Consider the following 26,283-nt stretch of genomic DNA (forward strand, 5'->3'; position numbering starts at 1 on the left):
TTCATTTCTTAAAATTTATTCTCTAAGCTGGTTATTGATTATTTCTACCCAATGCAGATTTCACACGTACATCAACTCCAGAGGCCCATGCTGCATTGTGTGAGCTGAAGTGGAGATGGTAAAAAAAATCGATCCGAGCACTATGCGTAGGGTACCCGATCCATTTAAAACCTGAAAACTGATTCTATAGGGTTTAGAAGTGGTTTTAATTTTCAAACCCATCAAGATTTAGGGTCGGGTTTAGTTTTTGATGTCAAGTTTAAGGTACCCGAACCGTTTAATAAATAAGTCTATTATAGTAACAATATTATATCATCTATGTAAATGTATTACTAGGATACTAAATTATAACATGATAAAGCATATATATTTATAGAATCATACTAATAAAACTATAAAATACACTAATTAGAATTGCCCAAATGATATAGCATTACAAGATAAATCATTCTTAGTATTAACATAATCATAACTAATTATTGGTTTTGTTATTTTATTCTATTTTTAGTGGATTATTTGGATTTCGCGTTTGAGTTTGGGGTGTGTTAGGGTTTGAATTTGTGGGTTTAGAAACGGTTATCTGACCATTAATGAAATTTTTTTGAAAAATTTAAAAGTTAAATGATAAACGGCTATCCGGTGGTAAATGATTTTGGAACGGTTCCGGTTTTGAAAATTAAAATGGTTTTTTAACGGTTGGAATGGTTTTGGTATAGAGTACATTAAATGAAAACGGTTTTAATATTCCCTAATTAGAAGGGTACCCGACCCATGGTCATCCCTAAGCTGATGAGTAATATAAACAGTTAAAACACAAGATATGGGCCAACAAGGTAGTTTTGGGCCTTTGTTCGTATGGAAGGACTTGAAAGATTAAGAACCCCAATGTACCCATTGGAGCGCCAGCACTCGGAGTAGGCCCAGCAGTGTTAGTTTTGTCTCATCTGAGTTGGATTCAGTCAACAAATTCGCAGGAATCTGTTTCCCTTCCGACCTTGAAAGCTCCTATTCAGGGCTTCAGGGCATTTCTTCTATTCAAATTTGAGGTCCTATTGTGGTATCAATGAGATCGGATCACGGGTTGTTAGTTTTGTCTTCAATCGGTGTGTCTGCATTGGAAGGTTTATATGTATCTATCACCCTTCCAGTGTTTTCAATTTTTACATTTGAAATTGTGCGGTTGATATGGTGGCACGTCTGTTTCTCTGATCAGAACAAAAAATGCCAATAAATTGGCTGTTTGAAATAAGATATCGCATGAATATATGGGTTGCTATCACTAGAAAAATGTTGCATTATTTATAGGTTTTGCCACTATTGATGAAGTCAAGTCAGCATTAGAGAAGGCATGTCCTGGAGTGGTTTTTTGTCAATCATATCAGCAATTTTCTACCTGAAGTTCATGCCAAAATTGTGAACTTCTTTTCATAATTTTGAGGATTATACTAGCTAGCTAGTGAGGGCAGAACAGCTTCTTACAGGATTTTATTTTTAAAACAAACATTTTTTTCTTAACGAGGAACCCACCTAAGGCACGGTCAAATTGGATCATGCTCTACATTTTAAACCTTGGACACGTGAGTCCCCTTGTCCTCATGCACCAGACAATTACAGAGCCTTCAGCCCATGGGGATGCCCCCAAAGAACTTTATTGAACGTGGGAATTGAATTTAGGTTAATAACCATACGGGCAATCACATATTCATAATATAGCTCCAAAAAACTCACGCTGTTGTAAATTATTATTTTCCAAAGTTCATTAACTCAATGTCTGTCACGATTTTTGTCAGAGAGTGTACACAGACTGTAAATAAGTAATGATTTGGGCTATGTGACTTAAATTAAGCTTAATGAAGTCTAATTAAAAAAATCTTTTTTGAACTAACACATGAAATTTCCCTAGCCTTGTCCCTTGAGTAATGATTTGGGCTATGTGACTTAAATTAAGCTTAATGAGTCTAATTAAAAAATCTTTTTTTGAACTAACACATGCTGTGAATACCTTACTGACAAGCTTGGTCAACTCTTGCTTCTGGGATCGTAGGAACTCAATTTTATTGCACAAAAGAGTTGTTTTGTATATCTATGAACCTTCTCGATCTGCCGGTGGTGCAGAGCAATCATGGAGCTTGATGGTGATTATACAATTCCAATTAACTCAAATATTTCATAAAATAGACCAAGAAGCCGACCCATTTGGATCTAATTGAGAAAACTATTCATACCCTAGCGAGCAATATTAAATTACACATCCCATGTGATGCAATGAAAATTTTACATATATACATGCTCATCTTGGAGCCAGAGGGAATCAAATCAAGATTTCTACAACATTTTCTCTTTAGTTTGATTTCCATGGCAGCATTCAAACCCTTTTCTGGGTTCTTTGTCCTATCAGTATTTCTGCTATTTGCCTTTAATCCCACAGATGGGCAGGGACAGCTGGAAGTTGGGTTCTACAAGAAGACATGCCCACAAGCAGAAGCTATTATTAAGAATGTTACAGATTATGTCATGAAGGTTGCACCCACTCTTGGTGCTCCTTTGATGAGAATGCACTTTCATGATTGCTTTGTTAGGGTATGTGATTCTGCCTTGTTTGACAAGTTACCACAAATATTTTATAACTAATTTATGCACAAAAAGTAATAATTTTTGGTACTAATGTTGTTTTTTTTACAGGGTTGTGAAGGTTCAATACTGTTGAGCTCTCCTACAAACCAAGCTGAAAAGGATGCTATTCCAAACCAAAGCCTTAGAGGTTTCCAGGTTATTGACAACGCCAAGGTTGAACTCGAAAAGGCCTGTCCTGGAGTTGTTTCTTGTGCTGATACCGTAGCCATTGTTGCTCGGGACGTCACGGTTAAGGCAAAGAAATCTCCTCCACTCTCTCCATTTTTGGATTTAAATTCTACAAAGCAAACTAAAGGATTATCTATCTGTGTTTTCAGCTAGGAGCAGAACGCTGGGAAGTTGAGACTGGAAGAAGAGATGGAAGGGTTTCAAATATAACACAGGCTTCAAATGAGGTTCTGTCACCCTTTTTAAACATAACTCAGCTAATATCAGGATTTCAAAAGAAGGGTCTAAGTGTGAAGGACCTAGTAGTTCTATCAGGTAATATTCAACACAATCTAATAATTTTTGTTACTCTTTGTACATGACTTGTTAGACTTATATATAATCTCACATCGCTTGTTTGGGAAACATCAAGCTATGTGGTTTATAAGAAAAGCTCAAGGAACACCAAAATGGACATTATTTGTTGATTTGAGTGGGCTGCGGTTTCTGATATGACTGAATGAGAGATTGAAATTCTGTTTAACTAGGTGGACACACTGTGGGGACTTCACACTGCTTCTCCTTCGGATCTCGGATGTACAACTTCACCGGAAAAGGAGACACTGATCCTTCAATGGATCGCAAGTACATACCATATATGAAGAAGAAATGCAATGCAACAGATGTAACCACACTTGTAGCGCTAGACCCAGGAAGCTTCAAAACATTTGATACAAACTACTATACACTAGTGGCTAAAAGAAGAGGTCTACTCCACTCTGATGCTGCTCTTCTTGATAATCCTGAGACCAGAGCTTATGTGATTCAGGCAACTACCCATAAATCCACTTTCTTCAAGGACTTTGGTGTGTCCATGGTGAGAATGGGCAGGATTGGTGTTCTTACTGGTTCTGCCGGTGAAATCAGGCGTGTGTGCTCCAAGGTTAATTAAGTAATGATTACTGATTTATGCATGACCTCCACTTTTGTCTATGATACACTATCATTTTTTTTTAATATTGTTTGAGTTCATCTTGTTAGATGTGTATTGCTATGTCATGTATTATTTACTTCTTCTCAAATAATAAAATTGTTTGATTAGTTAAAACATGGGCGCCCCGGAAACTACAACAACCCCCGCTCTAGCTCATCTTTGCGTCTATTTTTTTTTTTTTTTTTGTTGTTAAAATCATAAGTGCATAGTATTCCGTCTAGCTAACAAATCCAGAGACGTATTATTGTTCGAAATAAAAAACAATTCATTGTGAAAAAAGTCGGAACGTTTTTTAGTTTATATCCAAAAGCATTCGTAAAAGGATCAAAATACAAATACAATTTTTGGAAAGTTTTTTAAAATTATATTTGAGGCTGTACTGAAACTACAGCTAATAAGAGAATCAGAGGCATGCAGCTGTTAAAAGACAATAATAAATCAGAAGATGCTTAAGTGATTGAGTAATCAGAAACTAACACTAAGTAATCGGAGAACGCAGCATGGATTACGGAACATCGAGATTAATTAAGCATAATTAAGTCCATGGGTGTGTACTAGAATAAGGATTAGGTGGCCATATACAGCTGCATGTAGGAATAGTTTATTGAAATCGGTTGGAGTATCAAATTAAGGAGGCAAATGGGCTTGCAAATGATGTCACCACAAAAAGATATGATCATGTGACGAGATGTCACCGTGTCCCGTGAAAGTCTCTCAACCCGGGTATCCAAGATCTTATGTGCCATTTTCTTGTCTTTGGTTTTGATTTTTGGCAGAGTTACATTTATTTTAGGTTTTTGTTAACGAGTTCCCTAACAACGATGGTTACAGATTCACCACAACATATCATGTCATGTATGATGAACACTTACACATAATTTTTTGAACTTAAAATGCAAATTCCAATTGAGCTTTTTCAGACTCCAAAATACATTTATGTCATTTGTCAAATGCCCCCTAGGATATTGGATAACATTTTCCTTTATTTTATGGCTTAGTCTGCATGTGTCCACATTGATGAATTTTCGATTCTGGGTCAATCGATTGGGTTCGAGGATGTCGAAATAACATTGGTGATTGTTTGGTTCGCGAATTTGGAGATGAATTGAAATGGTTCCTAGTATCATCTTTCATGTCGACCATTCGATTCGAGACGTACACGTGGCACAATAAGCACCATCGGATGCATGCCAAGTATGATCTTGTAGTGGGCCCGGATGGCAATATCTTGCCAACTTCGAAAGACGAGATGCCCGGTCTATTTCACTTCACCTTGACCTCTGCATTAAGTAGAAACAGAATCATGGCTCCATTTGCAAGGTTTTGAAAACCGGACCGGACCGGCCGGTACGACCGGTCCAACCGGTGACCGGCCACTTGTCCGGTCCGGTTGAGATGTCATACCCGGTAATTGATGAACCGGGATATTTCTGGTTGAACCGGCCGGTTCTTCGGTTGAACCGATCATAACCGGGTCAAACCGGCCACTTGTCCGGTCCGGTTGAGATGTCATACCCGGTAATTGATGAACCGGGATATTTCTGGTTGAACCGGTCGGTTCTTCGGTTGAACCGATCATAACCGGGTCGGTTTTGACCGATTCGATCTTTTATTAAAGTTAATAAAATATTTTTGAAATTTTGTTATTTGTAGGGTTTGAACTTATGACCTTTTATTCATTAAAAAAGGCTTTAACCACTAGGCTATGAGATTTTCTTTGTTTAAAATGATACTTTATTTGAATATATTATATTTTTATGAAGTTTTCTTACATATTATATCCATATAATATAAATATATATATATAAATAATTCATTACATTAAAACCGGTTCGAACCCGGTTTAAACCCCGATTGAACCTTTGAACCATGAACCGAAGACTTTTTCGGTTTGATGACCGGTCCGGTTTTAAAAACCTTGTCCATTTGGTGAGGCGATCTGTATAGCGGGACCGCCTCACCAAACACCCCATTTTTGATGGCGATACCGTCTGTCAATAGCTCTACCGAGTACACACCATGTCTTCTTTGAAGCTCAAATTACGACTGTTTTGGTTGTTTGGTTTCTGAGTTGGACAATGTAGTCATTGCCAATGGGCTTATCAATATCAAGTTTGCCCAGTTCGTGGTACTGCTGGGCTTTATAGCTATTATAGCCCGTGGCCCTATGGCTTGTCATGAATGCTGAACCCGCTAATTGAATATCGGGACTAACACAGGTTTTGGGTTTGGCCATACAAAATTAAGTTGATTCTTCCTCTAGATTGACCATAAGTACTGTTATAGTGTTATTAGGCAGCTAATATGAAAGGGCTAATCTTTTTGTTCATTAATGTTCTAGTTTTAACTCTAATCTTCTATAAAGGATGTCATTATTCTTGCTTTTCGAACACTTTAGCCATCATGCTTTTTAAAGTAGAGTTATCTCAATAAACGCGTTGAAAGGAACAGTAGTGAGATAGGCATAACACTAATCTGTAAGATAAATGGATGTCTATTAAGAATGAATTTTTCTTTAAACTCAGCATAAAAGGATTCCATATTGAATCCTCCTACTATGTTCAAGCATTTCTTCACTAGCATCATGTCCTCGAAAATGGCTCTTCTCAGGACCTCCAATTCCAAATCACTAGTTTCTCTCTGTTGCTTTGTCTTGCAAGTTGTAATAGTGTTATGCATGAGCTCTGTTGTAATATGGCTAAGTTTGAGGCCGAAGATCCCCGTTTACAAGGTCACTAATGCTTATGCTCCAGCTTTAGATAGATGGAATTCAACATTTCATCTCAACCGAGTTTCCAAAAACAACTCTATTAGCCTTCAACTTGAAATCTCAAACCCCAATAAGCGAATTGGCGTCTACTACAATGAAATCAACGTAACTCTGTGTTCCGGTAAGTCTGTAATCGGCACCAAGACCCTGCCGGGTTTCTTTCAAGGCTATAGAAATTCTACGGCAGCCAAAGTGTTGGTAGATGCAGACCAGAAGACCTGGAGAGGAGTTAAAGTGAAGCATATGAATTTGACAGTTCGTTTGGAAACTGCGGTACAATATAAGATATTCAGATACAAAACAAGGCATCACTTGATGGACTTTGAAGCATATATTCCCATCGGATACGACGGAAGAATGTTAGGAAAGGAGAATGTAAAGATGCATCCAAGAGTATAGCAGTAAAAATCATACTACTCCAAGTTTTTATCCCAAAAATTTGGACTTTGCTACATGAGTATGTGTCAACAAGAACCCACCCAAGTGTATTCATTTCGCCGTTCATTTCTATCTGGGATTATACTTTGATAAATACTTACTGAATCGATATTATTTCACACTACTTCAAACAATGTCTTCCTTAGGTTTACATCTTTGCCTTGTACTCTCTCCTATCAAATCCCCTCTATGTTGTTCAAGTTTCATAAATGATATGTACGTCGTCTACGTAGAAATGGAAAACCTTATTTGGCAAGGTTGAATTTGACATGTTGTATTTCTAATTTTCTTTCCTCTCCTGTAATTATAATTTATGGTCCCCTATGATGCAAACTGGGGGAGGCCTTTTATCGTACTTGGTATGCTTCACATGCAAAGTAAAAAATAAAGGCACGAATACAATCCAAATTAACCTCCAGAGCTACAAAACTTCAGTGAACAATGGTTGTAAACCCAACAAGCAACAATCAGTTCAAAGGTTCCACAGAAATCCACTCATTCAAAGCCAACAAGAAAAAAACAAAGACTAATTCTTGCTAAACCTAATTTCTTCAAATCATCCAAAAACTAACACCTTGAGCCATCGTTTGTTTCTTGGGCTTTCATGTCATGGGTTCTAGCTATTGCATCATCATCCTAAGATAGAAGCAGTATCACTGCTAGTCTGCTAGTACGTTGTTTCATGTGCTGATATGCACAAGACCGATAAGCCAGTAAGCATCACCAAAAGGCCTAAAAGATAAATTAGCTACAGAGGAAAGCATATACTCTTCTTTTATGGAGATTTTGCTCACATTTACACGTCCTATGTTTATTCTTTTCTTTTCCATCCTTAAACCGAAAAGAATCAAACTTTTAACCTTTCTTCCCATTCAAAACTTCACCGCAACGAGTACTAGGTTCCCAGCATTAGAATAGACAAGTAATTCAAGGGCCAAGGAATATGGAAATAACAATTTCGTTGGAGGAGCAGGCCGAGAAATGGTGGCATGAAGAACTGCGCGACGGCGATAAAGCATGAAACTGTTCAATAAATACCTTACTCGAGAAGACATAGGAGATGGGTTTAGCGGGGGAAAAAGGGCCAATCTTCGAGCACAAGCTGCCATATAAATCGAGAAGCTCTGAACTTTTAGCAGTTAGGGCCACAGAAAGATTTGAACTACGAAGTTCCGATGACCAATAAAAGGGCCCAAAGGTCATTTGGACTGGGACCTGGGGGCCCATCACGAATTCGTAAACAAAGCTCAGTAGCTCACTGTAGCAGTATACGCATTCTCATTCGACATTTCCTCCTTCCCTTGTTGATATTGACTGATTATCAGTCTCTCGTCACCAATTATGTCGAGTTAAGGACTTGCAGGGGTTGCTAAAATACTTCAACCAGCAACAGCTACCTGGTAAGTTCAATGAACTATTTAGATTTAACTTCTAAGTGGTTGATTCCTTCCAAGAAATGTATGAAACCTAGCTAGAAAACTAGAAAACCACGACGTACTTCTTGGGTTTGACCAAACCTCCCCTCAATAACCCTATAAACTGCTCAGTGTTTTAGAATTAGCCCCATTGGTTTATAGTCGTTGGTCAATATGGAGTTTGAGATTTTTCAATTGTTTTGCTGTCATATTCCCTGCTTCTCTCAAGAAACTACCAAGTAAGAATACATCTGCAGACTTTGCTTCTTCCTTGATTATTAAATAGAAATTGAGTTCAAAGAGAACAAGAGGGGTGCCAATTTTTGATACTTGCTGTCCAAACACTCAAGAAGAAGAGGAATGATTCAGTTACAAAGTCTTTCAAGAACAATTCAAGTGGTTCTGCTTTTCTTTTCCCTTTTTGGCCTTTTCAATCTTACTTTTGCAGATCCTCCATACAATATTTGTTCAAACACTACCAATTATACAGCTGATAGTCTATTCCAATACAATCTCAACCACGTTTTGAGTAATTTAATCTCAAATGCTTCTGTCTCCAAGTTCTACAATGACTCATCCGTAAATGACACAGACACAGTTTATGGCCTCTTCATGTGTCTTGGCTATATCACTAATGAAAACTGCCTTAACTGCATAACCATGGCATCACAAGACATCTTGCAGCTTTGTCCATATGATACTGAAGCAGTCGTATGGGAGGAAGTTTGCCATTTGCGTTACTCCAATCAAAACTTCATTGGCCATTTGGATGTCACAGGGAATATTGGCAAAGACAATATCATTAATATTTCGGAACCAAAACAGTTTGATTCTCTTGTGAATGTCACCCTGAGTAACCTTACAAAGAAGGCTGCATTTGATCCTTCAGCTAACAAGTATGCTACTGGAGAAGTAACCTTCTTGGATTCTGACACACTTTATGCTTTAGTGCAGTGCACTGGAGACTTGTCTGCGGATGACTGCAGCGCCTGCCTTCAGGCTGCCATTAAAGATATTCCAAGTTGCTGCTATGCTTCCCGTGGGGCACGTGTTCTTAGCCGCAGTTGCTATTTAAGGTATGAATTATATGCTTTTTATGAGGGTCAGACGGAAAATTCTGCACCAGATCCGAATAAAGGGAAAAGGAGTAAGTATTCATAATCAGTTAAACTTTCATGAATGCAAATATTGTTTAAATTCTACTGTGTATTGATTACTTTAAGTGTGAACTAATTCTATTTGATCTTCAACAGCAGGCAGCCAAAGGAAAATCTTGGTAACTGTTAGCCTTTCAATTGTCTCAGCATCTCTGGCGGTTGTCAGCTTGGGTATTTGCCTCTGCTGTTTTGCAAAGAAAGTTAGAAATGAAAGAGGTAAATATGCATATAGTCCCTGTTCTCTATAGATTTGCCTTCTCTTTCCGCCTTTTCTTCTATCTGACTTATAGAAGTTCCTTCTCATGCAGAGAAGAAGGATGCTATGAATCAAGGAATCGAACTGCACGGTACTGCTGACCCAATCAACAAATATTTGCCACAAAATAGTGACCTAACTATTCGTGAATCCGCATTCATTGATTTTTCAACTTTATGTGCCGCTACTAATAATTTTTCCAGTTCAAATTTTCTTGGACAAGGTGGTTTTGGGCCTGTTTACAAGGTAACAGCACTTTTGCTTCAAGAAAAAGTTTATGAATTCAAAATATTTTCGTATTTTAGTTGAAACAACGATGTTTCTCCTCTTTTTTTGAAAGGGAGTACTATGGACTGGGAAGGAAATAGCAATCAAGAGGCTTTCAAGCTGTTCTGAGCAGGGAATAGAGGAATTCACAAATGAAGTTCTACTAATAATCAAGCTTCAGCACAAAAATCTTGTCAGGCTTTTGGGATTTTGCATTGATGGGGAGGAAAAGCTGCTTGTCTATGAATTTATGCCCAACAGCAGCCTTGACGTTTTTCTTTTTGGTTTGTTCTCTTTGTCAATGTCAAGTCTAATTCTTCTCTTCAATTTTCTTCACCCCCATTAGGTTAGATTTATTTAAATAGACCATATTTCTTGGCTTAACCTCTCTGACTTAATTTCTACATTTGATTATCAGATCCAAGGAAACGTGCTCAACTCAGTTGGGGCAAACGAATCAATATTATAAATGGAATTGCAAAGGGAATGCTTTATCTTCATGAAGATTCTCGACTTAGGATCATTCATAGAGATCTGAAAGCCAGCAATGTGTTGCTGGACTATGATATGAACCCCAAGATCTCCGACTTTGGAATGGCAAGGATCTTTGCAGGACTTGAAGGAGAAGCCAACACCGCTAGAATAGTTGGGACATAGTAAGTGCACTGCTTCATTATCCTGTGTTGCAAGTTATATTGCTTTCCTTATGTTAATTGATTAGCCCTCATTAAAAAGGATTATAGGTTGACTGGGGCGCGCTTGATTTTTATGTTTCCATCTATATTACTGCATCATGGTGCTTGGCACTGACAAGATTGTTTTATCATCATAATTTCAGTGGATGCATGGCACCAGAGTATGCTATGGAGGGATTGTATTCCACTAAGTCAGATGTTTTTAGCTTTGGGGTTCTATTGCTTGAGATCATGACTGGCAGAAGGAATGCTGGCTTCCATAGATCTAAACGTGCTCCTAGCCTTCTAGCATATGTAAGTACTTTATGGCTGAAATTATGCAATAATTTATCGGAGGTAATAATGCCTTTTCTTGTTGAATTGCTTATTCCACTGGATGATTGTATAGGCTTGGCAATTATGGAATGAAGGAAATGTAGCGGAGTTGATAGATCCAACGCTGACTGATTCTTGTCGTCCGGATGAGTTTTCACTGTATATTCATATTGGCTTGTTGTGTGTTCAACAAGATGCAAATGACAGGCCTACCATGTCCTCTGTAGCAGTAATGCTGAGAAGTGAAACATCAACTCTTAGTCAACCTCAACGACCTCCCTTCTCCGTTGGCAGGTTTGGTGCAGATGATAACAGTTGTTCTGTTAATGGTGTAACGACTTCAGATGCTTTCCCAAGGTGACGCAGATTCAAAACTCCAATAATGAATCATTTTGCCCTTACGAAAGCTAGAACTTTTATTTACATGAAGCATGTGTTTGTGGTGTGTGAGAAATAATGTAGAATTGTGACAATACTGCGTTCAATTCTGTTGTAAATCTTGGATCTCAAAGCAAGTTATCTGAGTTCTATCAAAAATTTCCACTTTTTTGTGGTAATTTCAACTATAAACTTTTTGTCTAGGAAAACTTTTGAAAAATGTAAGTAGACTTAACCAAAAAATATTGAAGAGGGACATAGGTAACTGAAAGCATCAATTGGAAGGCTAACCTTAACATTTGAAAGCACATTAAAATGGGACAGATTAAAGGGGGCATTGGTAAGTGTTAAAGATTAGTTAATTTGTCATTCAATCGAATAAGTTAACTTATTGGGTTGTGATATTTCAAATCATTTATACATATTCTAACACTCCACTCACGTGTCGGCTGGACAATCCGATGGCCTTACACGTACACAACAAATAGACTCAACACTAGGGCTACTATAACACAATGTTTTGGGGCAACAACAAATTAGAGTTTAAATTGTTAGAAGCTAAGTTTTGAACCCAAGACCTCCCTCTAAAACCATGTTAAGATTAGTTAATCTGTCATTGAAGCCAATAAGTTAACTTGTTGGGTTGGAGTATTTCACATCATTTATACATATTCTAACATAAGGGTATAAGATATCAATAGAACCAAAACTAAAAATGTTAATTTTTTTTGCATAAAGTAAATACTTTGTTCTGAAAACAAAACAAGATGTATGGAAATAATATTATTCTTTTCCAAACCCCCAAGGGACAGTAAACCAGCGTAGGTTTTATCCTTCAAAACTAGATTTTGTGCAAGGGAAGTGAATCTTCTAGTGTTCGGACGGACTCATGTAAAGTGAAAGCAACAAATTAGTATTTGTAGATGCAGGTTAAATAATATCAAAGAGTGATTATGAATGTCAATTATCTATTAATATTAAACATTCTTGTATCTTTTTTTTAAGAAAAAGATGTTTTGAGCCATCCAAGTTATGCTGTTGTCATTGATAATTTTGTAGGGTTGTGGTCTCAATAATGTGATGACATAGTTGACAAGAGACACATGCATCGGCTGAACTATAGTCCTAGCCATGTACTAAAGTCAAAAGTGGCTGGTTTTTGGTTTGGGTATTTTCTGGGCTAATATTGATCGATTCAAGCTTATGAGCACTGCTCCAGCCTTGGAAAATTTGGTTAAACAAGCACGAAATGTTCTGGTCAATTAATATTATTTGACTCTTCTGATGTCAAAATCTATGAATTTAGTAGTCAAGTATATCAATTTTGTATTATTTGTTTTTTTCCAGTACCTACCAGTAAACTTTTGTAGCTCTAATAGAAAACTAGGTCACTTGGAAAAACACATTTGACCTTTAAATGTTTCATTAATCTAAGAACAAAGAATTCAGTTGTCAACATTGATTTGTTGAGTTATTTCTCTGGTGTATGCCTAAAGCATTGCATTAGTAAGCTTATTAATTTGAATAAGATGTCAAGAACTATGACTAGAATATTTAATTCGGTATAAAACACTTAGTAAGCCTGTGATCAAGCAATGTTTTTGGCCACACCCGTGTCACTAGTTGAAGTGATAAGGATGGTGTGTATCACCCTGTTGACCAGGGTTCGAATCTCCATCCCCAGTTTAAAAAAAAAAAAACAATGTTTTTGGTCAACAGTACAAATTCAAATACCAATCACTATCACTGTAACCTCCCAGCTCTTTCCCCCAGTTTTTCATTGTTAGATATGGAAGTTTCTGTGAATGATCAATTGTTTAACCGGATGGTCTATTCCTTGTGGTCAGCACAGCAATGTATTGCAAAAAAAAAAGCAATGTTTCTTCATAATCTGCTTTTCTGTCTAAAGGGGTTGATTTTTGATACAGTATGAAGATGATGGGAAAGCTACATTCTTTGGCTTTGTTTTCTTTTATCACCACCATTCTTCTTGCTTTCCAACACTGTAATTAGTGTGGATCCTCTCTTTATATTTTGTTCGAGCAGTACTAGTAACTGTGGATTCAACAGCACTTTTGAGAAGAATTTCAAGCATGTACTTGAGTCATTGATATCTAACACTTCACTAACAGGTTTCAATAACACCTTCATTGGAAATAGCCCTGACAGAGTTTCTGGTGAACTTTCCTCCGAGGCTGCAAATGTTCCTAAGAAGAATATGTTTGCAACTGGATAAATTATGTTTTCGGGGACTCAAACGATATATCGTCTTGTACGGTGTACTAGGGACATCTCACTAAGTGATTGTTCTGTTTGTTTGAAGAATGCATTTGTTGACAACGCGTGCTGCTATTCAAAAGAAGGTGGAATTGTCCTTGGTAGGAACTGTAATTCGAGGTTTCAGCTCAACCACTTTCATAATTCCTCATGTTTTCTGGTAACATACCCAGCTTCCCAAGGTACCCTGAAGCTTGTCCTGACAGTCTTATGACATTTATATTCAGACTAGACTGACCCGTCTATCTCAGGATGATCAAAATTAGCAAAAGACGGGGGAAAAAAAAGAGTTCTCAAACTTATTTTTAAGAAGCTCTCTGAATTGATGAGCAGGGGATAATTGAAAGAGTTGGATTATTTTGGCTATTGCATGGTTATCGACATTAACACTTGCTGTTCTAGTTGTGTCTTCTGCTGCCTGCATCTGGAATAGGAGGAGGAGTGATAAAGGTGAATTCATCTTCAATGTTATTAAAGATTAATTGGCTGAACTGTATGTTAAAATTATAAATGATGATTAAGACAATAATCTATGTGTAGGTAAAGAAAAAGGCGCATAGGCATTACTAAATGATTTGTCAAGCTCCACTCATGTTGCAGTAACACAAAAAAGTGATTTAACAAATACTGAGGAACGTCCTTTCTTTGATCTAATTAGCATAATAGCTGCAACCGAAAAATTTTCTGATACAAAATAAACTTGGGCAAGGTGGGTTTGGTGCTGTTTACAAGGTAATGTCCTCTTCTTTTGGTTTCATTTTTCGCTAACTAAAGCTACGATTAGAGGTCTAAATGCAATGCCTGCCAGGAAAACTTTTTCAGGGTGTGTTATCAGATGGGAAGGAAGTAGCAGCTAAAAGGCTTTCAAATTCATGGCAAGGCTTAGAGGAGTTCTAAGAATGAAGTCAAATTAAAAGCTAAGCTTCAGCACAAAAACCTTGTGAGCCTTTCGGATATGGCGTATAAGGAGATGAGAAACTGCTTATATATGAATTCATGCCCAACAGAAGCCTGGTTATCTTTATTTTTGGTCTTGAAGCCATATTTATTCTTTCTTTTTTTCGCTTTATCTGCATAATCTATTAGTACTCTAATGCAGACGATGAAAGAGGCGAACGCCCACAACTCGATTGGAAGACGTTATACAGCAATTTTTGTCGGATTGCCAGATAACTTCTATTTCTATACCTTCATGAGGACTCCCGGCTTAAAATCATACACAGGTATCACAAACCCAGCAATGTGTTTTGGCATGGCAAGGATTTTTGCTCAAAATCAAAACACAGCTAATACCAGAAGAATCATCGGTACATGGTGAGTCCCATTAGTCTCATACATTAATTGTTTCTAGATTTGGACGTTAAATCTTTTACCTTAGCTTTGTCTGATATGATGATGCTTATACTTCAAAACAGATATATGGCTCCAGAATATGCAATGGAGGTACTATGGCTAAGAAAACTTCTTGCTGACTTGGGGTTTACTCAAGATGAAGCCACTGTAATCAAGTGTGACAACAAATCTGCTATAGCCATTGCAGATAACCCTGTCCAGCATGACAAGACAAAGCACATGAATGTGAAGTTCCATGCAGTACGTGAAGCTCAAAAGAATGGTGAAGTTCAACTTGAATTTTACAGGTCTGAAGGGAATTTGGCAGATATCTTTACAAAGGCTTTACCAAGAGGGAAATTTGAAATTTTCAGAGCAATGGTTGGTGTCTCTAAACTGCAACTCAAGGAGGAGTGTTAGGAACTGTGTTTGGTTTAGAGACTAAGTGTTTAAGTTGTTTTGTCTTAGACTTGTTGACTAATGTAATGTTATTTTTATATTTCTGTGTTGGATGGTTGTGATCTTGCCACTTGTATGGCTGGATGTATTTTTGTTATGTAAAAAGCTAGAGCTTCTCTTTTGTAAGAGATTAGCTCGGTGATGTAAAAAGCATACAAGAAAAAAGTGTTTTTCAAGTGTCTTCTTCTCTACTATTGCAGAAAAGAGAAGTGTGTGTTTTGCTGTTCTGTCAAGGTTAAATTGCAGCTACCTAGCTTGGTTTCTTGGATTCTGGATCCTAACACACCTATCTTCTCTGTTTGAAGAGTGTTGGGACGAGATACCGTCCGCCTGTGTGTAGGCCACCCGACAGTCGACCGAATGTACCGCTCCTACGTTAAGGTATCCTGCATATATTTTAGGAAATGTTCCTGCCCTAGAAACCATGACCTCACGGAAGTGGGGATCTATGTTTTAAGGGCATGACAACCATGAGAAACCCATTATGACCCAAGCCCAAACGCATGATTGGACTGGTTGTGCCCGCTCAGGTGGCATCAACACGGCTTCAGTCTTCAATCTTGATAACTGATTGCAAACACAGACCACCTCCAAGCTAACTAGCAGTGACTAAGCCAGCAGAAATACAGCTACACACTCACAGATTAAGACGAGTAAGAACGAGAATCAAGAAATCACCACAGTATCTCACAAGAGCACACACACATATATATTCATTCAAAAGAGTACACCGTCTCTTACATACAAAATACAACATTCCAGAATAAGAAACCTAGATATTTCTTCTAGATTGCTTATCTGGCAACACTATAAACACATATTAAAGAACTATCAAACCAACACATGGTCAACATGACCAACTTAAACTATTAACACAACTTATGACTAGGCTTATGTCTCAGCCCTAACAATCTCCTCCTTGAGACTAAGCTTAGACATACCAATCAACTCACGAAGATATTCAAATTTGCCCTTAGGTAGAGCCTTTGTAAATAAGTCAGCAAGTTGCTCTTCACACTTGTAGTACACCAATTTGATCAAACCATCCTTTTGTGATTCTCTCACAGAGTGAAATTTCACATTAATGTGTTTAGTCTTGCCATGCTGAACTGGATTCTCAGCAATGGCAATAGCAGATTTACTATCACACCTTAACACAGTAGCTTCATCCTGCACATACCCCAAGTCTGTAAGCAACTTCCTCAGCCACAAAGCATGATTAGATGCAGCAGCAACAACTATATATTCAACTTCTGCTGTTGATTGGGCTACAACTTCCTGTTTTTTTAAACTCCAAGACATAGCCCCTGAACCAAGAGAAAACACGAAACCAGTAGTACTTTTGAAATCTGTAGTACTACCAGCCCAATCACTGTCCACATAGCCCACAAGATCACCACCTTTATCTTTCCAAAACCAAATTCCCAAATCAACAGTGCCTCTAAGGTACCTCAATACCCTTTTGGCTGCTCTGTAGTGCACTTGACTCGGTGAGCTCATAAACCTTGACAACAGACTAGTAGAAAACATCAAATCTGGCCTAGTAGCTGTCAAGTAAAGAAAGCTACCAATCAAGCTTTTATAAGTATAAACATCAACCCTTTCATCATCTTCATTTACTGTAAGCTTTTCATTTACAACAAGTGAAGTAGCGACTGGTTTGCATTTCTCCATCTTAAATTTCTTCAAAATACCAACTGCATATTTCTTTTGGGATAAGAAAATACCTGAGCTACTTTGATGCACTTCCATGCCTAGAAAATACTTCATCAAACCAAGATCTGTCATCTCAAATTCATGCTCCATTTGTGACTTGAACACTTCCACAGCTGCAAGATCATTACCAGTTACCAGAAAATCATCAACATAAAGTGAAACAATAAAGCATTCATCACCACCTATACAAAGTAGCCTCATTATTGCTCCTGAACCCTTGACTAAGTAGGAAAGAATCAGTCCTACTATACCAGGCTCTTAGAGCCTGTTTCAAACCATAAAGTGCCTTGTTGAGCTTAAACACCAGATTTTCATTACCTGCCACTTCAAACCCTTCAGGCTTCTCAACATAAATATCTTCTTCTAACATACCATTGAGAAAGGCTGATTTCACATCCAAATGGTAAATTTTCCAGCCAAAATAAGTTGCAAGAGCAATGAGGAGCTTCACTGTATCATGCCTTGCTACAGGAGCAAAAGTGTCAAAATAATCCATCCCTGCTTCTTGAGCATAGCCTTTAACCACAAGTCTGGCTTTGTGTTTAAACACTGAGCCATCAGGATTCAATTTTACCTTGTAAACCCACTTGACCCCAATAACATTTCTATCCTTAGGTCTTTCAGTAAGTCTCCAAGTGTCATTCTTCTCTATCATATCCAACTCCTCCTTCATAGCTTGCCTCCACTCACAGAACTTTGCAGCTTCAGCATAGCTAGAAGGCTCCACAGTAGCAACATTACATTGCTCATAAATCTCTGCCAAAGACTTCATTTTCTTAGTAGTTGAACCATTATCATCAATATTATTAGAATTCTTCAATTGAGAACCACTTTCTAGAGCATTATCACTACCTATGTCAGACACTTGCAAAAAACCAGTTTCTTTTTCAACCTTCTTATTCTCCCAATTCCAATAGGCTGACTCATCCACAGTTACATCTCTGCTCACTGTAATTTTCTCTGTTTGCAAATTATAAATTCTGTATCCCTTGGATTGAGCAGCATAACCCAAGAAGATTCCTAATTCAGCCTTTTGATCCAGTTTGCTCCTTTTTACTGTAGGAACATGACTGTAACATATTGAACCAAAAATTCTCAGATGTTTGGCAGAAGGTTTTACTCCCAACCAAGCTTCAATAGGGGTCATCTCCTTCACTGAGCTACTAGGAAGTCTATTAAGCAAATACACTGAGGTGTACACAGCTTCCGCCCAAAACTGTTTTGGAAGACTTCTACTTGCTAACATGCATCTGGCCATCTCCATAACAGTTATGTTCTTCCTCTTAGAAACCCCATTTTGTTGGGGTGTATATCTCACTGTTAATTGATGAGCAATTCCCAATTCTTCACAAAATCGCTCAAATGCTTCTGAATTATATTCTGTTCCATTATCAGATCTAATACTTTTGATCTTATGCCCACTTTGAGCTTCAACCATACTTCTGAATTTCTTGAACACAGAGAACACTTGAGCTTTACTTGAGATGAAGTAAACCCAAGTCATCCTTGTAAAATCATCTATAAAGAGCACAAAATATTTATTCTGGCTCAAAGATGGTATACTCATTAGTCCACACACATCTGTGTGGATCAATTGTAATTATTCAGTTGCCCTCCAGGCTGAATTCATAGGAAAAGACTGCCTATGAAGCTTCCTAAACTGACATGCATTACAAACATCACCACTGACAGTAGATACAAACATATCCCTCACCATATGTTGATCACAAGCTTGCTTCAGAGCCTTAAAATTGAAATGCCCATATCTACTATACCACAACATAGAATCATCTGCCTTCATAGTAAAGGCACTATGACTAACAGATTTAATATGCAAAGGAAAATAGTTATCCACCATTTTAACCTTCGCTATTTCACCACCAGTAGGTGCAAATATAGTGCAACAAAAATCACCAAATAAAATAGTATAACCCTTTTTCATCATCTGTCCAACACTGAGAAGATTTCTATTTAATTGAGGTATCAACAACACATCAGAAATAAATTTAGTACCTTGCTTAGTACTGATTGTAACAGTGCCCTTCCCCTCAGCTTGCACTACATCTCCATTACCCAGCTTCACTTTGGTTCTCATTGATCGGTCAAGTGAAGAAAACATAGCAATGTCCTTGGCCATATGACTAGTGCAGCCACTGTCAATGAGCCAAGTACTCAGATCAAGAATCTCTGAACTGCCCACAGCCATGAACAAGTGATCTTGCACTCCCTACTGCTGGTTACTTGAATAATGTGCCTCTTGTGAGCCTGTACTAGCTAACTGACCCGGATTCTGCTTCAGTCTGCAGTATTTTTCAATATGCTCCAGCTTCTTGCACAACTTACACTGAGGTCTCCCATATTTCTATCAACAAGTCTTCTCAGGAATATTAGTCTTGTTGCAGTGAGGGCAAGGTGGAAACTTGCCTTGATTTTTCTTAGTTTGATCACCAGTACTAGAATTCTCAGGGGATTTTCCCTTCCCAGACTTATCACTAAATTTTTTTCTTGCTTTCCTTTGAGCTAGAGCCTTGCTTCCCTTTGTGCTTCATCTGAAAAGCACCTTCTGTCACCTCTTCTGATTTCCTGGAAAACCTCAGTTCTTGAGTTTGTAGTTTACTACAAAACTCTGTAATGGAAAGCTTGGTCAAGTCACATAACTCCTCTATGGTAGACACCTTAGCCTCAAATCTGTCTGGCAGGCTAAGGAGAACTTTCTCAACCACCTTGTAGCCTGAGATTACTACACCATACAGCTTCATTTGATTAACAATTTCAATCAATTTAGCTGAATAATCCCTCACAGTCTCTGCATCTTTCATCTTCAACATTTCAAACTCTCTTTTTAGAGTCAATAATCTTTGCTGCCTAACTCTCTCACTCCCTTGAGATTCGTCTTTTAATTTACACCAAGCTGCCTTAGCACTTTTAATTGCAACAATTCTGGGAAAGATGATTTCATCAATTGCAGAGTGTAGAAAAATTAGGGTTTTGTAATTCTTTTGCTTCAGTTTATTATGATCTTTAATTTGTTGAACTGTAGGATCATCTAGGAGTGAGGAAGAATCATACCCATCCTCAATCAAGTGCCAAAGACCATGGGCCATGAAGAAAGACTCCATCCTTGCTGCCCAAAAGTCATAGTTCTCTCCCTTGAAAACAGGAGGAGGAGGAAGAGATGAAGCATGCATCACAACAAAAGAGGAAAGAAGCTTACTTCAAGAGTTTGCACAAACTGATTCACCACAGGTCTGATGGATCGTACTTAACACAAGAGGGGGGGTGAATTGTGTCCCCAAATTCCGATAGGAATCTCTTTTTATAATTTTAAAGGAAATCAATGTCAATTAACAATTAGCACACAAATTTGGACTCTAATGATTATCCTAATCAATATTCATTTCAATGCAAGATGTGATACAATATGGTGAATGATCAATTATCAAATAATCAAGGAATTGCAAAAACAGATTTTTTTCAAACAACACACTGCGCACAGAGTTTACAACTCAAATTTCACCTGGCAAATCAAGTCAGAATTCAATGAAATTTGGTATGCAGTATCACAACACCCTAATGAATACTATATCAAAAATTCAGATTAAAATTCAAAGTTTAGCTATGTGAACAGTGCACGGACAGACTAGTGGTTCAGAAAATTCTGTAATCAAAACACTTAATCAATCAGCAAGCAAGCAATGCAATCAAGAAAGTCCACACAACAATTTATAGTAGTTCGGAGACTCTTCTCTTACATCTACTACCTAGGTTCACCAACCTATGATTTTTCAACCTCTACTAAGGATGTGGTTTTCTCAAGAGCTCCACAAAACTCACAAGGGTTTTTAGGTCACCCTTAAAACTGAAGATTTCAAGATAATCTTCAAACTTTACAACCAAGGGTTTCAAGCACTCCCTTAAACTCAAACTCAACAAGGTTTTTGCCCAATGAAGGGACTTTTACAAGTGTTCGGTATAAATGGCTCACTCAAGGTTTGCACTAAGCAAATGGGGTTGAGGAACACTCAAGAATCACAATATCACCTCACGGGTTGGATAGAAAATGAAGAATAATGAGGATTTTCGAATCTGAAAATAAGAAGTCAAATGAGAAGCACTCCCTCTTTACAAAAGCAAAATAGTGAGGAAGCCTTTAGAGTGGCTTGGGTAGAAGCTTGGATTCAATAGCACAAACTAACTTGAAAGCTTTGAGAGCAAGAATTTCTTCAATGTAATTTTGGCTTCTCCAAGTTGGAATGAGGAAGAACCCCTCTTTATAATTCACCAAGCTCTTGTGATTTCCACCATTGGATCTTTTTCCATCTTCAAATCTCGACCTTCAATTACATGTGCAAATCTCGGCTATTGAATGAATAGATCATTAAATCTCAACCTTGCAATATGTAGCCGTTGCACTTGCATAATTTTCCAAGTCTAGCTTTGCAAGATTTGAGTTGTCATGTGCACTTGCAGCCATCTTTGACCATTTGATCAAACTTGCACCAAATCTTGGCCTTGGTATCTCCAACAATTTTGCCATCTTTGACCATTTGATCAAACTTGCACCAAATCTTGGCCTTAGTATCTCCAACGATTTCCTATAAAATGTGTAGCAACTTGCAGCCATCTTTGACTTCAAAAATCAAGTAAGATTTTCTTTTAAGTCAAAAAATTGCAAGCAAGAATATGGTCTTATGCACAACCATTGGATTCACCTTTTAAATGGTCATCTTAACCCTTCAAGTCTTGTTGTAATCTGATCCATTCATAATTCAAAACAATTCAATCTCGGCCATAGATTAGTGTACCGTTGGAGCTTGTAGTCTTCAAGAATATCTTCATAATCTAAGTCTTGTCTAGTTGCAAAATATACTTTCTCATATCTTACAAATTTCAACCATTGCATTTGTCCTTTAGCTTCATCAATTTTCTTCTCACAAAAATCTGATCATTGACCTCAATAAAGGAAGCATGTGCAAGATCTTGTTTGATGAAGATAAGAGATCCTTCACGTGACCAAACATGTCCCAATAACAAGGCTGACCCTTCACACGTGCTTGCAATGACATTCTTGAAAAGACCTTGTTGGCAACTTCATAGCCAAGCAAATTTAAACATGTATCTCTCTTGAATTCAAATGAGCTCTTTAACATTCCCTCCAATCTTTAAGCAAGCTTTGTCTCTTGATTTCAAATGTGTAGAGACATTTTCTAAAGCTTGAGACATTTTCTACAACATTAAATCAATTAATTTCAACTGCCCTAGACTTCATATACTTGGTCCGTATAGCCTTCATGCACAAATGTCTTCATGTGGTATATATTGCTTAAATCGGACACCTTGTGTAACATTTAATGTCCATATCTGAATCTTGACTTCAAACTCTGAATTTGGCACCACCAATATATCCATATTAGACAGCCCTAAGGCTAGTTTCAATCATCAATCAAAATGCCTTAGTGAAAGGTTGATGAACATAGGTTTTTCTTGGTTTTCTAGAGATCCAAGCTCATACTTGAAAACCGGACTTCAATTCAACTGAGAATACTGAATTCTGAGTCATATGAGACCACAATGATGATTAACCTACAAGGAAATAGGAGGTAGAACTCCCCAATTGCATGTAAGCTCCAAGAGCTTCATATAGAGTGCATAGGTTAATTACATTAGAAAAACAACCTAGAAAATTCATATTACTGGATGATAAATCATTTTATATGTATTATAATGTCCATATAAAATTTCATAACAATCGGAAATCGTTTGGTCACTCAACCAAGCGATTAAGTCACTAATAGTGAAACCGATAAATTCTAAGTGTAAATTTAATGTCATTTTGTAAACTCAGTGTAAATGAACTTTTCTCTTGAACTTTACTAAGTCAAATATGTTCATAGTGATGAAACTAAGATGCACACGAAATTTCATTTAAATCGGAGTTCATTTGGTTCACCACGTTCATAAAGAACACATATGCACAAAATTAGGTAAAACCTAGTTTTGGCGGAATTTAAGCATATGACCAAATATATATGTGATGCACTTAATTTCTCATGATTATAGTCCTAGAACATATATTAAACCTTCATATGCATGTGGTTCAAGTTTCAAGTAATTTGGACCTAAGTTGGTTAAGATAAGTTATGATCATTAGAAGATTAATGCCCTAACTTAGTCCATATATGTTTGTTTTCAAAACTTAATTTCCAGCACTATCTCAAAAATATATAGATATCAAATTCACATAGAGATATGCATTAGCCTTCATTTAAGTGTATATGCACAATTAAGATATTAAACAATTAACCAAATAACCATTTCAGCATGTTTTCTAGCATTTTAGGATATGTTCAAGTCAAGCATGCTCACACACATTTTAGTATACAATCATACACAATCATCAGAAACACAATGTTGACCTAGACACTAAGTCTTGGTCTAACAAGGTCCACAAAGAAACACTGCTCCGATACCAATGTTCACACACATAGAAATCAAGTTCCCAACACACAGAATTCCAGCTCTAATCTTTTCTTGAACTCAGGTGGCATCAACACAACTTCAGTCTTCAATCTTCATAACTGATTGCAAACACAGACCACCTCCAAGCTAACTAGCAGTGACTAAGCCAGTAGAAATATAGCTACACACTCATAGATTAAAACAAGAGTAAGAACGAGAATCAGGAAATCACCACAGTATCTCACAGGAGCACACACACATATATATTCATTCAAAAGAGTACACCGTCTCTTACATACAAAATACAACATTCCAGAATAAGAAACCTAGATATTTCTTCTAGATTGCTTATCTGGCAGCATTATAAACACATATTAAAAAACTATAAAACCATATGACATGACAGTTTACACAAGCTAACATAATACAACACATGGTCAACATGACCAACTTAAACTATTAACACAACTTATGACTAGGCTCATGTCTCAGCCCTAACAGTCCAGTATCTTCAAACAATTGAGACTTCAAAACCTGCTTCTATTACTTTCTTCCACCGACTAGTGTTCCAGAACCTCAGATTTGATCTAGAGCTACAATAATGTGTCAAGCTAATTTGTAGAATAATCAACTCTGTTATTCTACCCCGGTTCTGAAAGATCGTGCTTAACACAAGAGGGGAGCACAAGAGGCGGTGATTTCGAAGTAACATGGCATATTCATCTATTCATCTATCTATTATCTATTACTTCTATTCTAAACTTGGAAGGATTGGGGTGATTTGGTGGCGAGTAGGCCATTTTCCTTTACCCGTCCGAATGGCTTAAGCAAATGGTCAGAGTTGTGCATTGAGTGGTAGAGTGAAACGACGTCGTTTCCTTTATCTTTATTTTTTTTTTTCATCGTGCGGCACACTCGCGCGTCAACCACTATTCTTTGTCGTTTCCTTTATCTTTATTTTGTTTTTTTCATCGTGCGGCACACTCGCGCGTCAACCACTATTCTTTGGTTATCTGCGTCAGCTCGAAGATGTTTTTGTTTTGTTTTGTATGATGGGAGGAACGAATTTTTCCCTCTGCGAAGGTTAGGTCATTCTACCTTTTCCTTCTCTGTGTTTCATCGTTTTGCTCGGTCTGGATGTAAATTAGTTCATTCATCGTGCTGCTGTCAGTTTTGCCAGATCCGATTCATACTTCTCCCGGCGAGTTCCCAACGTTTTTCATACTCTCGCTTGTGTGGATGTATTCATCTTCATACAGACCAATTTCTATCACTCTCATTTCATCCTGACCGTACACGACGATACATGCATCTTAAATCACGAGCTTTGTCTTCTTCTTCACGTTCAATTTCACGATTTCAATCCCTACTTTTGTCTTTGTTCGGTTTTGCCTCTACAAGCAAAGAGAATTACTTTTTGGGTTCATGCATCTTAGATTTCGGTTCTATATGGGTTTCTACGGATTTTATGGTTACGTCTCTCTATATTTCACGACTCTCTCTCCAAATCGATCCCATGGCTAATATCTCTCTCCAAATCAGTTTATATTTGCTATTTTCGTGCAATTGACGGGTTATTGGGGTCGTTCCTGCTATTTTTATGCGTGTGGATAATGTCTGGTTTGATAATTCTTCTATTTTCTCTACAATTCTTCGATTAGATTTTGTTCCTGTTTTGGTTCTTTTTCGTTTTTGTTTTTTCATGTCTGCAGTTTGATCATGTTCTTTTCGGTGGTCGACCTTGGGGTATGTATTTATCTTGGGTTCACTGATTGAAGGCTAATGGATACGTGGTAGGCTTTTGTGGGTTGTTGTTCTTGCTTTTATTTCTTTGCTTCATCATGGAATTGAATTGTTTATCCAACAACTACTTACACTGTGCTTCTTTGTGTAGGTTTGATGGATATTGCATTTCAGAACCAAATCTCATTATTCCACCTTTCTCCAATGCTAATTTTTGCTATGCTTTGTCCTTTCTCTAATTTTCCATTCAGGTTAGGGACTTCTCTCTGTTCGTCTTCTTCCTTATTGTGGGATATAGGTGATGGCTTTTCACATTTTTTTCTTCTCCCTTCAGGTTATAATTAACGTATCTGCTTCAATTTTAGTTTCTATTTTTGTTCTTTCTTTGCTTGATTAAAACTTTTTAATTCAACTGCTTTTAGTATGTTATGTGATTGAGAAATATCACGGGCTATTGGGGTAGTTCACTTCAGTACATACCAGTGTGAGGTTTTTGGCAAACCATAAATCTCAGCAGTTGTAGTTTACGAAGCATTGATGATTATAAATTCTCAATTTCATATGGTTCTATGCGCAAACATGTGATGGATTTTATCAATATATGTAGACGACCTTAAGAGGTCAAAGCCTTCAAATTCTTATCTATATATTCTAATTGATTGCTTCAAAGTTAAAACTTTTTGCCCAACTATTTTCACCTACCTTCATATGTTTTGAACAGGATATCTTCTTGGAGTTGCAGCGGCATCATTAGTCCAAGTTGGTATTGAAATCTACCAATGCTTCGTTTTTGTTATTTAAACAATCTATAGTAGATTCTGTGATATAGTG

General features: G+C 37.4%; 3 protein-coding genes across 3 annotated transcripts; all 3 read left to right on the top strand.

Moving 5' to 3' along the window:
* Positions 1–2,355: 2,355 nt before the first annotated feature.
* On the top strand, positions 2,356–3,733 carry LOC119987630 (peroxidase 27-like). Its single transcript, XM_038832541.1, has 4 exons — positions 2,356–2,580; positions 2,683–2,868; positions 2,952–3,117; positions 3,330–3,733. The coding sequence occupies exons 1-4, from the start codon at positions 2,356–2,358 to the stop codon at positions 3,731–3,733; spliced, it is 981 nt and encodes a 326-aa protein (XP_038688469.1).
* Positions 3,734–6,371: 2,638 nt separating this feature from the next.
* LOC119988149 (protein NDR1-like) lies at positions 6,372–7,176 on the top strand. The gene has a single exon (XM_038833089.1). It carries the CDS (start codon positions 6,372–6,374, stop codon positions 6,942–6,944), a length of 573 nt encoding a protein of 190 aa, XP_038689017.1. The 3' UTR covers positions 6,945–7,176.
* Positions 7,177–8,356: 1,180 nt separating this feature from the next.
* On the top strand, positions 8,357–11,625 carry LOC119987801 (cysteine-rich receptor-like protein kinase 10; the record flags this gene model as incomplete). Its single annotated transcript, XM_038832713.1, has 8 exons — positions 8,357–8,383; positions 9,353–9,545; positions 9,652–9,771; positions 9,864–10,057; positions 10,152–10,362; positions 10,497–10,734; positions 10,917–11,067; positions 11,162–11,625. Coding segments are annotated over 8 exons (1,422 nt in total), but the record flags the coding sequence as incomplete, so codon positions are not given.
* Positions 11,626–26,283: the final 14,658 nt, after the last annotated feature.

This window comes from Tripterygium wilfordii, chromosome 21, assembly GCF_013401445.1.
Source record: "Tripterygium wilfordii isolate XIE 37 chromosome 21, ASM1340144v1, whole genome shotgun sequence".
Taxonomy (NCBI): domain Eukaryota; kingdom Viridiplantae; phylum Streptophyta; class Magnoliopsida; order Celastrales; family Celastraceae; genus Tripterygium; species Tripterygium wilfordii.